Consider the following 13418-nt stretch of genomic DNA (forward strand, 5'->3'; position numbering starts at 1 on the left):
ACAACTCAGGTCGTGCCACCCAGAGCCGTCCCGGAACCCGACCGTCCCCCAAAAACCACGCGTCCCAGAGCCGCCCCTGCTCTTCCTCCTATCTGCCCCCCGTTGTACTGAGCAGGACGTAATTGGCATGGAATACTCTCTTTGGCCAGTTTGGGTCACCTGTCCTGGCTTCGCCCCTCCTTTCTCATGAATAGAGAAATACGAAGAGCTGAGAAAGTCCTTGACTGTCTGACAGCAACTGAAAACATCAGGGTGTTACCAGCACTGCTTTCTTTTTAACTCTCAAACACGGCATTCCATCCGCTGCTACAAATGAAGTTAACTCCATCCTGACCAAAACCAGGACACCTACCCAAAAACCTCCCGTCCCAGCAATGCCTCTTGCCTACTGCACAAGTCACGGCAGAAAAAGAGCTGGTTATAGGTAAAGTTCTGTGTCCTAGGGCTTGTGGTAAAGATGGAAAAGCTGTCCTCAACTTTCAAAGCCCACACAGTTAGGAACTGGCAGGAAAAGTCCAAGAAGAGATCCTTATGCATCCCTTTGCCACAGTGACTTCCCTTGAGGAGGAGTAAAGCAACAAAAAGGAGACGTCTCCTTGTACTTGTGTATGTGTGGTGCAAATGGGCAGAGTTTGACCCATCTGCCCCTCAGAGAGCTGCTCTGGCCAGTACTTTCCCTGATTTCACCATTGTGTAGAACCTACAGTGAAATCATCTGACACATACATTGTCTTTGCTGACGGTCCCAGCAATCTCTGCAGCTTCCAGCCACCAGCCTGCGAAAAGAAATAGAAGAGGTCGATGTTGTCCTTCTGGCTCAATCAAACATGAGCAGATTTTGAGGCATGGTGACTTCTCAGCCCTAGCTTTTGCTTATGATGGGTGCTGGTGAAGCATACCTAAGCTGCAAGGTCCCCATCACTTGCTGCCCACCCCGGGCCAGCCATGAAACAGGCAGCGTAGTCCTTCCCTGCCTGTACATCCCTACCAGGCACCCCAAATCAGAGCCTGTGCATGGTGTGTGCTCACTGACTTACAGTGGGGCTGGCACTATCCATCTCCTGTTTGCCACTATTCTTCTTTTTCCACATGAAAGAGAGGAGCCTGAGGGAGGAAAGTATCCAGCATCCCATGGTGACGTTGGTTCCCTCGCTGTACTGCGGGAGTGCAGAGTTGTTTGGGTATTATGTGCAGCTGAGCAGGTGAAATTACACTGAACTCCTTGCATTTACAGGAAAGAAAAGGGAAAATGAAAGGATTTGTCAATAATTAAAACACTGCATTTATCGAGAAAGGCATAATGCCTCGCTGGGTTGGTTCTGATTATTGGAGTGGTTTAAGTGGTTTGTTTTATGACAGAGATTGTTTAGAGGAAAATAGAGTAGGCTGAAATCCCAGAGCAGTGTGGGAGTGTAGTTCAGAGAAAATCTTTGAGCTCTGTACGTCGTGGAGTGTCACTCCAGTTTGAGAGCATCTTTGCTTTTCCACCCACGGTGTCCTTCCAGCTGACGTGGCCAGAGGTCTGGCCTTCCCGAGCGGCTCGCTGCGTCCCAGGGACCCGCATGCTTACCGCAGGCTGTGCTCTGCTGAGAGGGGGCACTGGCCCCCATGAGAAGTCCCTCTTGTTGTAAAGACCCTTTCCTGCTCCAAGCAGAGGACGTCAGTCTCTCTAACCCCAAAATAACTGATTAAAGACAAAAACGCCTTTATTGCTGTGATGCTCCACAATAGCTCTTCAGACCAGCCCACTGAGAGCAGCAGCAAACCGAAGCGCGGTTGGAGTTGGACCACGACTGCTTGCTCTAATCCCTCCACTTCTTCTGACAGCCAGGTCTAAAGGCATCCAGGGGACTTCTTCGCTCCCCTGGTTTTCTCTGGCACGAGCAACAGCTGTGAACACAGCCAGAGTCTGTGAACCGTGGGTGCTCCTTACTGATGCAGAGGTTTGCCTGGGGGCAGAAGAGGGGACACCCCCTTTCCTTCCATCAAAGCACTTCTCCAGGGGTACTGTTGGTGCCACATGGAAAGAAACACCTTTGCCAGTAGAAAACCAAATGATGTCTTCTGGTGCAGTGTTCCCATCGGGGAGCAGGGCTCCAGGAGGTCCAAGACCTGTTTTGCAGTCGTTCAGTGAGCTCATCCTTCTCCTTCCTAGTCCTCACAACTCCACAGGGACTGCCAGGAGTATGCATATGTATGTGTGTGTGTATATGTATATGTGCATGTAGATATACACAGATATACGTGCACAGGTTTGTTCTGGCCAGAGCTGATACGCTCGCCATCTAGTAGAAAGGAGAGTCAAACCTGAGCTAGGAGAGCATCCCAGGTGTGTGTGCGTCCTCCTTGCGACAGCTCGGACTACGAGCACCATGTGAACAGCATCCAAGGGTTAAACTTGGAGTGGTTTCTCCAAACTGAAATGCAAGGGCTGAGCTGTAAGGAAACCACGCATCACTTGAGCTGTGTCTGACGGGCTTCTCTGTGCACCAGTCATTCCCCCCTCCCAGCCCATTTACAGCCATGTGTGACAGCATGAGGCTGATTTATTGGGATTTCTGTTGGTCTCTTGCAGTTCTTTGGAAGAGCATGTGGGGCAGGAAGAAGCTGGAAGGTGGGGTTGGTGGCTCCTTCTCATAGGAATGTCATGCAAGAGCAGGGGAGATGCTTGTGGCACAGGGCACAGAGGAGGGGAAAGAGGGCAAACTGGAAGGAGCTGGCAGGGCAGGACATGGGCTCGACCATCAAGGCCATGACAGGACGGTGTCCCAGTACAGAAGAGATTACAGCTCATAAAAAAGTCCTTGTTTGGGTCCATGAGACTGATGAAGGGTGGAGGTGACTCCACCATGCATGTTTTGACCCACCTTGGACAAGTCACATTTCAGTAGAATTCAACACAGTTCTGGAGTTAAAATGCCTGCAGGGTTTTGTTGGTTAGTGGGTGGTTTGGGGGTTGGTTGTTGGGTTGGATTTTTTTTTTGGAGAAGCTCATTTTAACCTAAGGAGATTGTCCCCAGAAGCTGTGGGCACCGTGGGTCATTCACTGGGGTCTGCCCGGTTCCATAGCTGCTCTGTGCCCTTGCATTGGGGCAGCCAGGAGCTCCCCCTCTTACAGCCACTGTGGCTTTCTGGCCACTGTACAGAAATGGTGTGTTTCCCTCCTGTCATCTGCAGAGCTCAGTGCTGGTTTGAGCACTTTATTGGAAGAACTCACTGAAACCTCAGTCTCTCCTTTATATTCCTTACCCCCTTCCACGTACCTCTTCTCTCTCCTCTCAGATAACGCTTTGTGCAACGCCGTCTGTTAGAGCTTTGAACTGAGGAAGACAGAGATGGGATGCGGTGTTTGTTTTTCTAGGCCAGTTCTGGCTGCTCACAGCAGAAACCTTCACAGAGCTCCCTTATGCTGCCATTTAGTATTTTTCTTGCATGGGTTTAGAGTCAGATGAGCAACTGATAGCGAAGCTGGAAGAGGTGTTGGCGTTGGGTGCTCAGTTTAATGGGTGCTGAAGCCTTCTTTCTACCACTGAGATTTTGTGAGTACTAAACTTCGGCACAAAAAGGGCTGGATATTGGCCTTTTAGGGAGTTTTCACTGTAAGGATGCAGTCCTCCATAAATAACCCTTTTACAGAGCTCCTCACCAAATGAGGAACAAAGGAAGAAAACCCAGTAAGTACCTTTATCCATCCCTTTCTAGTCACGTTCCTGCACGCTTAGATGTATTAATGGTCTGGAGTTGCATCAGGGGAAGGTTTGATTGGGTGTTAGGGAGCATTTCTTCACTGAAAGGGCTGTCAGGTATTGGGCCAGGCTACCCAGGGAGGGTGTCGGGGCACCATCCCTGGAGGGGTTTAAAAGAAGAGGAGATGCTGTACTTGGTGACATGGCCTAGTGTTGGACCTAGTGGGGCTGGATAGACGGTTGGACTTGATGACCTAGAAGGTCTTTTCCAACCAAAAGCGTTCTCTGATTCCACCCTAGGCGGTACCAGGAGGATAAAAAATGGATTGTTTCTGCAGAGGAGCAGGCTCTCGTGGGTTTATTCTTGTTTTGCTTTCTAGTTCAGGAGTTTTCTTCTGCTGTTTTCGCCCTGTGGTACCTGTCTCCACATTTGTGAGGGACCATGTTATCCTTTTCCCCCTCTGTGCTAATGCCTATAAGTGTGGACAAAAATATCGTCTTGCTCGGCCTATGGATGGATAAGGGTGAATTGTTATTTTCAATCTCTTTGTCCACGCGCTGGTCAATTTTGTCTTGTCCAGGCTTACCAGCTCTAGATAGCTCACGGTCCACGGTTTTTGGAGAGGAGAGACCACGCTGTGTGTGCAGAGCAGCAATAGTGAAGGTGTGGGATGAAGCCAGCCAGGAAGCAAAGAAGGAGCCAGTGCCCAGTTGAAGAACATGTGGTTAAGCAAAAGATGATTTATCTTGATTAACAGTTTGGGTTGTGCAAAAGGCCGGTTTCAAACGGCTACCTCTCCCTCTCTCGTGTTTACCCATGGACATTAGAAGTCGGACAAAGGGATTGCGTTGGTCTTGGGCTGGTTGGTGAGGCTTAGTATGAAGCTTAGAAATAATAGTAAAAGAATAAGAACCCTTCTCAGTCCCCAGCTGCTGAAATTAAGACATGCAAAGACTGGGACCAGGGTTTTCATGGTGCATTGCTTGCTTGTTCTGTTTATCAGAGCCACGGATGTTAATGGGAGCAAACTCCACAAAGTCTGACCAGGACATTGGGTTTTTGACTTCCATAGGCTTAATGTTGGATTAGTTCAGCAGCTTAGGGGATGCAATTCTAGGAAGAAAACAATAAGAATCACATAAATGTTGAGGAATTGGATTACATGGGTCCTGCTGCAGTGAGTGACATATGAGAGGGGCAACTTGGGTTTGAGCCTGTGAAAACTAGAGAAGCTTCTGGCCTATGTTCTAGTTATTAATTTACTTGGAGGAAAACAAAATATTCTTTGTATAAATCTTTATTGTAGGCCAAATTAACTATGTCACTGCTTAAGAAATCCCACTGGCTTTGTGGAAGCTGACTCAGAGCTGGGCACGGACTCCATTTGTTTGCTAAACAGGATTCAAACTGATTTTCCGATAACTTAGCAGTGTTTGTTTCAAAGATTTCACTTTAAGATGTAGAAGACCAGTAAGTTTTGTAATTTGCTCTCCTGTTCTCTTAAGCTCATGTTAGCTAGCTGGGAGGTGGGGGGGTCAAGGCTTCGCTTGGGTGTGTTGCCTGATGGGGTGAGATTTTCAGCGGGATGTGTTCCTTGAGAGACCACTGAACCTTGTGTTGAGCACCTAATATTGATAGGTGATGTTGATTCAGTTCCTGTTTTTCAGCTGTCTGAAGGACAGCTCATATTAGCTTAAAAATATATCTTCTTATATAGCAGTTTAAAACCATCTGAATAAGCTTAAATTATTGCTTTGAATCTTGGAAATGCCTCTTGAAATCTACATCTTTTATTCCAAAATACCTTTGATGTAAGTTCCTCGAGCCAGTTCTGCGCTGCTGTGCAGCATTTTAATTCCCCTGCTCTGGGGGATGCAGCACCCGGCGAGGTATGTGTAGGGATTGCGCTCTCTGGGCTCCCGATGACATGTTAGATTTGGGATGGTATCTGGGGGGTGAACAACAAAATCGGAATCAACTAAACAATTGCGGTTCTTTGCTTACACTGGTGGTTCCAAACTCAGTGCTTCAGGTGAGGACACAATGGAGAAGGGCATGGAAGATTTTGTCCTGGCTAATGGGAACACACTGCTTTCGCTGTCATTTATTCTTGAGGTGTTTTCTCTTTTGCAGCTGGAATTTTCTGTTGGTTCCCTTGCTGTGCCATGGAAGGATGTTTTTAGTGTGGCGTTTTGGAAGGGATGTGTCAGGTTGGGTAATCTGTGACCACAGATCTCCCTACCTGTTTTTAGGGGGGTTCTAACCAATTCATTCCCTGTATTGTAAGGCTGCAGAATTCCCAGCAGAAAATATACTTGCACCTGGTAAGAAATAACCACTGGAATCAGTACAGGTCGGGGGTGACCTGCTTGAGAGGAGCTCTGCAGAGAAGGACCTAGGGATCCTGGTGGGTGACAGGGTGGCCATGAGCTAACAGTGTGCCCTGGGGGGCAACAAGGCCAAAGGGATCCTGAGGTGTATCAAGAACAGTGTAGCCAGCAGGTCAAAGTAGGTGATCCTCCCCCTCTGCTCTGCCCTGGTCAGGCCCCACCCAGAGTGTTGTGTCCAGTTCTGGGCTCCCTGGGATAAAAAAGACAGGGATGTCCTGGAGAGAGTCTAGAGGAGGCTACAGAGATGGGCCTGGAGCATCTCCCCTGTGAGGAAAGGCAGAGTGAGCTGGGACTGTTCAGCCTGGAGAAAAGAAGACTAAGGGGGGGGGCCTTATTAATGTTTATCAATATCTTAAGTATGGGATGCAGGGAGAAATGGCCAGCCCCTTTACAGTGCTCTGTGGAGACAGGATAAGGAGCAATGGCTGCAAGTGAGAGTATAGGAAGTTCTGCACCAACATGTGGAAGAACTTTTACCCAGTGAGGGTGAGGGAGCCCTGGGACAGGCTGCCCAGGGGGTGTGGAGTCTCCTTCTCTGGAGATATTCCAGCCCCGTCTGGATGCCGACCTGTGCAATATGAGCTAGGGAGCTGCTTTGGCAGGGGGTTGGACCCAATGATCTCTCGAGGTCCCTTCCAACCCCTGTGATTCTGTGATACTTTAGATGAACACCTGGCACAGTATAAACTGCGTAGGAATAAAACCTGTGCTGATGTACAGTTTTTGGTGTCATGTTTTCCTTTGTCAGGAGACAGATCCTTTCAACACCCGGGCTTTAGGTTTATGTGTCATCTGCTGGTTGGCTGTGCAAACGTGTCAAAAATGGATGTATCTGCATCTAGCCAGGATATGTTCTCCTATGTTCTTTCAAGTCGTAGAACCACAGAATGGTCAGGGCTGGAAGGGACCTTAAAGATCATCAAATTCCAGCCCCCATGCCATGGGCAGGGATACCTCTCACCAGCCCAGGCTGCTCAAGGCCCTATCCAACCCAGTCTTGAACACCTCCAGGAAGGAGACAGCCACCACCTCCCTGGGCACCCTGTGCCAGGGCCTCACCACCCTCAGAGTGAGGAATTCTTTCCTAATATCCAATCTAAATCTACCCCCTTCCAATTTAAAACCATTCCCCCTCATCCTATCACTACATGCCCTTCTGAAATGTCCCTCCCAAGCTCTCTTGTAGACCCCTTAAGATATTGGAATGCTGCTATAAGATTTTCCTGGAGCCTTCTCTTCTCCAGGCTGGACAAGCTCAACTCTCCCAGCCTGGCTTCATAGGAGAGGTGCTCCAGCCCTCTGATCATCTTTGTGGCCTTCTCTGGACCCACTCCAACAGTTCCATGTCCTTCTAATGTTGGGGACTCCAGAAGTGGACACAGGACTCCCCAGGTGGGCTCTCATGAAACTGAAGTAGAGATGTACATGTTCACGTCCCCAAAGACTTATTCTAAAATAAGTCCACTTCGGTCACAAAGAGAACTTTATAAAGTAGCTAGTTAGACTTTATGCTTGTGTTTTACCCAGTCCACTGTACCAATGATGCCCTCCAAGTCCACGACATGTTTGCATTCGATCCCCTGCCATTTTATATGCAAATGTCCTATAAAATGATTCCTCCTTTGCTAATGCACTTCAGACTGCATTTTAAACATCATCTTGAGGAGTCTGACAGCTTTTTTTAGTGCTCCCTTTATCTCTTGCTGGCATTTTTCTGTCCAAAAGAGCCATGAAAAGCTCTTTTTTATTAAAAAAAAAAATTCCTTCCCAAAAATGTCATCAAAGAAATGTTTTGATGGCTTAACTCAAGCATTTGATCTTGAATTCATCAGCCTTCTGATTCTTGAGCCCTGCAATTAACATTGTCAGGCTTGATTTTTTTCTTTTTGTTATGTGACCCCGTGGTCAAAGCCGACTGTAGGGAAATAAATCTGTAGCCAGACTTAGTTAATTCAAATCAGTTTGTAAACTCTATTTTAATTCTTCTGAAGAAATGCAGATTATTGGCCCTGGAGTATAGGGAGCCAAGTGTAAGGGTGGTTAATGGTGAGAGTGCAGGATTTGCTGGTTCAAAGGGATTAAGCTGCAGAGCTGTTAAAGAGGTTGAGGAAGGGAAAAGATTGGGCCAGTTCACAAATCTCCTCACTGTCAGGAGCCCTCAAGCACCAAGGCAGATATTTCATGTATACTCAAGAGATCAGAAAGTTGACAGAGAAAATCATCTTGCAGGAGGAACCTGGTTTTAAGGCTTCATTACCTTTATAGAGACTCAATAAGCTGTGCTGTGCCGACGTGGTCTGTGCTGCCGGCTGTCATTAACCTGGAGGCATTGGGTTCCCAGAAGCTCTGCCTTGACTTTTGGAGAAATTAAACCTCGGGCTTTGGGTAGAGCAGAAGTTTTTGAGAGAGTCTCTCGAAAGTATGATGTACACAGAGCAAGTCAGACTGCGGTCTGACACGCACACCTACCCTTGGCAGCTGGGAATTTTCCAAGTATTTGATGTGGTTTTAGATAGGGTTTAACTTTGTGGCTGCACTGATGTAACCGAGTTGCTCCCCCAAATAAACAAACCTCCTCCCTGGCACTGACTTTGGCCTTAGCCAACTTGGACACTGGCTCCAGTTGACGCAGGCTCATGTGACTCTGAGGTGCGTTGCTTCAGGGAGGTGAACTAGCAGGAAAGCATCTATCTCTCTTGGTTGTGGGCTTGGATTTTCATATTTTCTTTCCCCCTCCCCGGGTCTACCTCCCTGACCCAGCTCACCCTGGTCTCCACGACTCCAAGGGTATGGAGCTGCCCGTTTCAGCAGCACATGAATCCCGATAGCGTCTCAGCCTTGCGATGATGCTCCACACTGACCAAACAGCAGCGTCTCAGTTGTCTCACCAATTCCTGTATTGATTTGGTTGGTTGGTTGGGTTTGGATCCCATAAGTTAGGTTTACCACTGGCTTGGAACCAAGTGGTGGGAAACTGGGGGATGTGAATGTTGCTCTCTGCAGCAGTCCAAAAGAGTTGAGAGCAGATTGTAGGTCTGTGTCTTCATTTGAGAGAAGATGTTGCAGGATGATGGTTATTTTTTCATTAAAATGCTATTGACTTTCATCGCCAGGGAATTCAGATATCGCATGGGCTGGGCTCTGTTCATTATACTGCAAAGTCTCGGTTCCAAGGCTATGCTATCAAACATCTGATTTTGTTTAGGCTTCTGCAGGTGCCAAACCTGTGACCCAGCCTGCGCACTGAGCAGAAAGCAGACCCCAGTTGTGCTCCTGAAATAACGTTAACCGAAACACTGTTTACTTTTGCCTTCTCTGTTCAGCATCCGAACCCAACCTGAAGTTACGATCCAGACTAAAGCAAAAAGTTGCTGAGAGACGGAGCAGCCCTCTCCTGCGCCGAAAAGATGGGCCGGTGGTTACCGCTCTCAAGAAGCGCCCACTGGATGTCACAGGTACGTCGGGTAAGCAACAAATTGGCACCAGCAGCCACGTACTCAATGAGATCATAGAATCATAGAATGGTATGGGTTGGAAGGGACCCCAAGGATCATAAAGTTCCAACCCCCCTGCCACAGGCAGGGCCACCAACCTCCAGGCCTGGAGCTACACAAGGTTGCCCAGGGCCCCGGCCAACCTGGCCTTGAATACCTCCAGGGATGGGGCACCCATCCCCTCTCTGGGAAGCCTGTTCCAGCCCCTCACCACTCTCTCTGGAAAGAATTTCCCTCTAATACCTAATTTAAACCTTCCTTCCTTTAGCTTTAATCCATTCCCCCCACTCCTGCCATTATCTACCCTTTTAAAAAGCTGATTCCCCTCCTGTTTCTCTGCTCCCTTCAGGGACTGTAAGGCTGCAGTGAGGTCCCCCCGCAGCCTTCTCTTCTCCAGGCTGAACAAGCCCAGCTCCCTCAGCCTCTCTTTGTAGTGGAGGTGCTCCAGCCCTCTAATCATCTTCGTGGCCCTCCTCTGAGATGTTCCTTTCCAAAGCTCATTCTTGCATCTGGTTAATGCTGCAGTCGGGATGTTTTGCATGTATCTAAGCGTTGGTGAAACTGTGATGAAGTCAGGGGAGATGGGCAGCAAGTGACGCAGGTGGGCATCAGCAGCGTTGCTCTGTTGGGTACCCATGACTTGAGACAGTGTTACCAACTCATTGATCCTTTTTTGTAGTCTTGCATATGTAGACAGATGTAGATACGCCACCACGGCGCTGTATTTTTTCCCCCCAAGCATTTCAATCACCTTCAGCAACAGGGTGTTCAGCAACAAACCTTGTCAAAGGCTCTCTGGTTGCTATCCACAGGGAGGCCGGAATTCGTGGCTGCTGTCCTCCAGCAGTAATGCTGTACAACCCCTGCCTGCTGCCAGGCAGATTGCTGTGGCTTCTTCTTAAGTAATTCTGCCAGAGCTGTGCAACATATAAACCTGATATATATATATAGGGCGCTTATATATATGCAAGCCTTATATATATACATATGACTACTTATTTTTCAACATGAAACTGTCAAATGATATTCTTCAGGGAGCAAAGTTTGTAAGGAGAGATGGAAGTACTGTAGATTATATAGATTACCCTAAAGTTAATTCTTAGCACCATCTAGGGATGCCTCTGTGTAACTACCGCTACGTGACAGCTTTTCCAGACCTCTCGTGCCAAAGCGAGATGTCCTCCTTCAGAAAAACCCAAAGGGAACTCTTCCTGGGTGGAGTTGGGTGTCCCTGGGCCAGCGATACACCCTCTCTCTCTGCAGGACAGAGGAAGAGGAGGAAGGTGATTTCATCAGCGAAGCATAATTTACATTGGAGCTGAAAAATGTAATTTATTTCACTCCTGTATCACTGTATGTCACGCGGCTTTTGAGCTAAGCCAAGCCCTGGTGGCTGGTGGTTTGGTCCCAGGAACACCTTCAGATGTGGCAGGGGAAGCTCCAGCTTCTCACCGAGCACTGACCTGGTTCAAGAAACCAGCCTGGAGCCTGGTGAGAAAAATCTCTAAGCAAAGATGAGCCCAGTTGCACTCATGTTTGTAGCTGGCTCTTAGGGATAGCTGAGGATGGAGAGAGTTTAAATTGTTCATTGGAGTTGTTACAATAAGAAGAGACTCTTGGATGGAATATAAGGTTTTTAGGAGGTCCCGTTTCAGGGAACACAGAGTTCAGTGTGCCAGGTTCTTTTCTTAAATCCATGAGTTCCTACACGTTGTAGTTAATGACGTGGTCCCAGAAAAAGCTTGTGTGCAGTGTGAGTATCTTTCCAGCACGCCTGGGCTCTCTGAAGCTGCATGCTGTGGAGTGCTGAGCACTGGGTGCTCAGCTGGGGATTATTCAGTGTGGAGGTTTCTCAATAGCAAGATGCCTCTGCTAGTGCGCAGCCAAAAAGAGCAGCAAGGCTTCTTTTTAAGAAAAAAACCCCAAACCCTCCCCAAAACTCCCAAAACACCAAACCCGCCTCTTTGCTGAAAGTATTTCAAAGGATCAAGAGTATGGACAGAATAATGCCAAAAAAGAAATCATTTCAAATCTCCCAAATCTTAACAATTGGCTTTTACTTCTTCTGGGGTATCCTCCAGGATGGATGAGACTCCGGCAGCCTGAACTGTACTAGCAGCTGGGGGATTCTCCTGGTGCTGGGCAAGCCCTGTGCTCGGGGAGAAGGAAAGTTCAGGAAAAAGAAAGTTTTAATGTTGTTTATTTTCCAAAATGAAAGGAGAAACAGTGGGGGCTTTGCTATGCAGCACGTCAGGGAAGTTTTGCTGCTGGTGTGTTTTCACGCACAATTTCTGGTTGTTATTAGTTCTGTGTCATTAATGGGGAGGCTTTGATTTCTGGCTGGTCATCTCCACAGTTCTGGTTAGCGAGTTCATGGGGGCTGTGTTGATAAAATATACAATGCTCAGGGACTTTCTTAGCATTCAGGTGATCACAGAATTATTCTGGGGGATTACCTCTGCCTTGGGTCTTTCCAGTGAGAAGGGGGTTTACTCTCTGAGTGGAGAATGCTTACCAACAAAAAAACCCAACCCAAAACAAGGCAGTGATTTGAAACAGATTTACCCTGTGGAGTTTTCTCTGATTTTGGTAAAATGTGCTCAGCCATGACCACAGCCAACTGTCCATCCAGCCCCACATCGCTCAGGCAGCTCTCGGGTCTCTCCAGATTATTGAATTTGCCATCCTGGCAAAATCATCATCATTGTAAGTCAGTCCCCAGGCAGATTTTGGGACCTGTTGTGCTGTGTGAAGGGCAGCCCAAGGCAGGTCATGTTTCCCCGAGTACCCAGCACGTTGTGGGCACATCGTGGGTGATGGGGACAGGGATATCACACGTTCCTACTCCAGAAAAATCCCATTGTTTCTTTCTGAAAGCAGAGGTCAGCTCTCAGGTGCGACCATTCCCCCCAGTCCTGCCATTATCTACCCTTTTAAAAAGCTGATTTCCCTCCTGTTTCTCTGCTCCCTTCAGGGACTGGAAGGCTGCAATGAGGTCCCCCCGCAGCCTTCTCTTCTCCAGGCTGAACAAGCCCAGCTCCCTCAGCCTCTCTTTGTAGTGGAGGTGCTCCAGCCCTCTAATGATCTTCATGGCCTCCTCTGACCCCTCTCCCAACAGTTCTACATCTTTCTTGTATTGCAGGCCCCAGATCTCAGGGTTATGGGCTAAAGAGAGGGAGCCAACCACTTATAGAGAAACAAAACAGGACAATCTGACACCCTCTTGTTTGGCCTCTCTGAGCCTCATGTGTTTTTATTATCTTCCAATCATATGTAAAGTTATTAATATACCATAAGTGAAATTCCCCCTGAGGAAAAGACATAAATATGGTAAGTAGGTACTTGGACAGGCCATTTGAAAGTGTTTGTCAGTATCTTAAGAGCTCGGAGAAGATTTAGAGGGGAAGACGGTGGGGGGAGGAGGAGGAGAAGGAAGATTGCTTTCCTCCAAAACAGAACTCGAGGGGTTGTTATCTGTCTAAATACCATCACAGAGATTGTTTATAATGCTAAAAATTCGGTTTGGATGTGTTCTTTTTTTTAGACTCTGCATGCAACAGCGCTCCTGGATCTGGTCCCAGCTCTCCAAACAACAGCTCCAATAACATAAGCGCCGAGAACGGAATTGCAGGATCGGTCACGAGTATTCAAGCAGAGGTACAGAGCCCTTCCTCCCTGTGTTTTTTAACACTTGGCTTTCTAAGCAGGTTTTGCAGAGTTTTAGGAATTCAGGCAGAGAAACCGATGTGCACGATGCTAAATAACCCCCACCAAAAGCCCACAACAAAAGCCCAGATCGTGACTTGGAGCAGAGTTTGGGAATTACCTCTCGGCCTGGGCTGGCAGG

General features: G+C 48.0%; 1 protein-coding gene across 1 annotated transcript in view; it reads left to right on the forward strand.

Moving 5' to 3' along the window:
* Window positions 1-13418, forward strand: part of HDAC4 (histone deacetylase 4) — a gene marked incomplete at its 5' end in the record, with an annotated part of 200178 nt that overhangs the window by 107496 nt on the left and 79264 nt on the right. The window contains 2 exons of the mRNA XM_084265228.1: window positions 9401-9541; window positions 13116-13228. Coding sequence (XP_084121354.1) covers window positions 9401-9541; window positions 13116-13228 — 254 coding nt within the window. The remainder of the gene's footprint in view (window positions 1-9400; window positions 9542-13115; window positions 13229-13418) is intronic.

This window comes from Gallinula chloropus (genome assembly GCF_964237585.1).
Source record: "Gallinula chloropus genome assembly, chromosome: 5".
In the NCBI taxonomy this organism is placed as follows: domain Eukaryota; kingdom Metazoa; phylum Chordata; class Aves; order Gruiformes; family Rallidae; genus Gallinula; species Gallinula chloropus.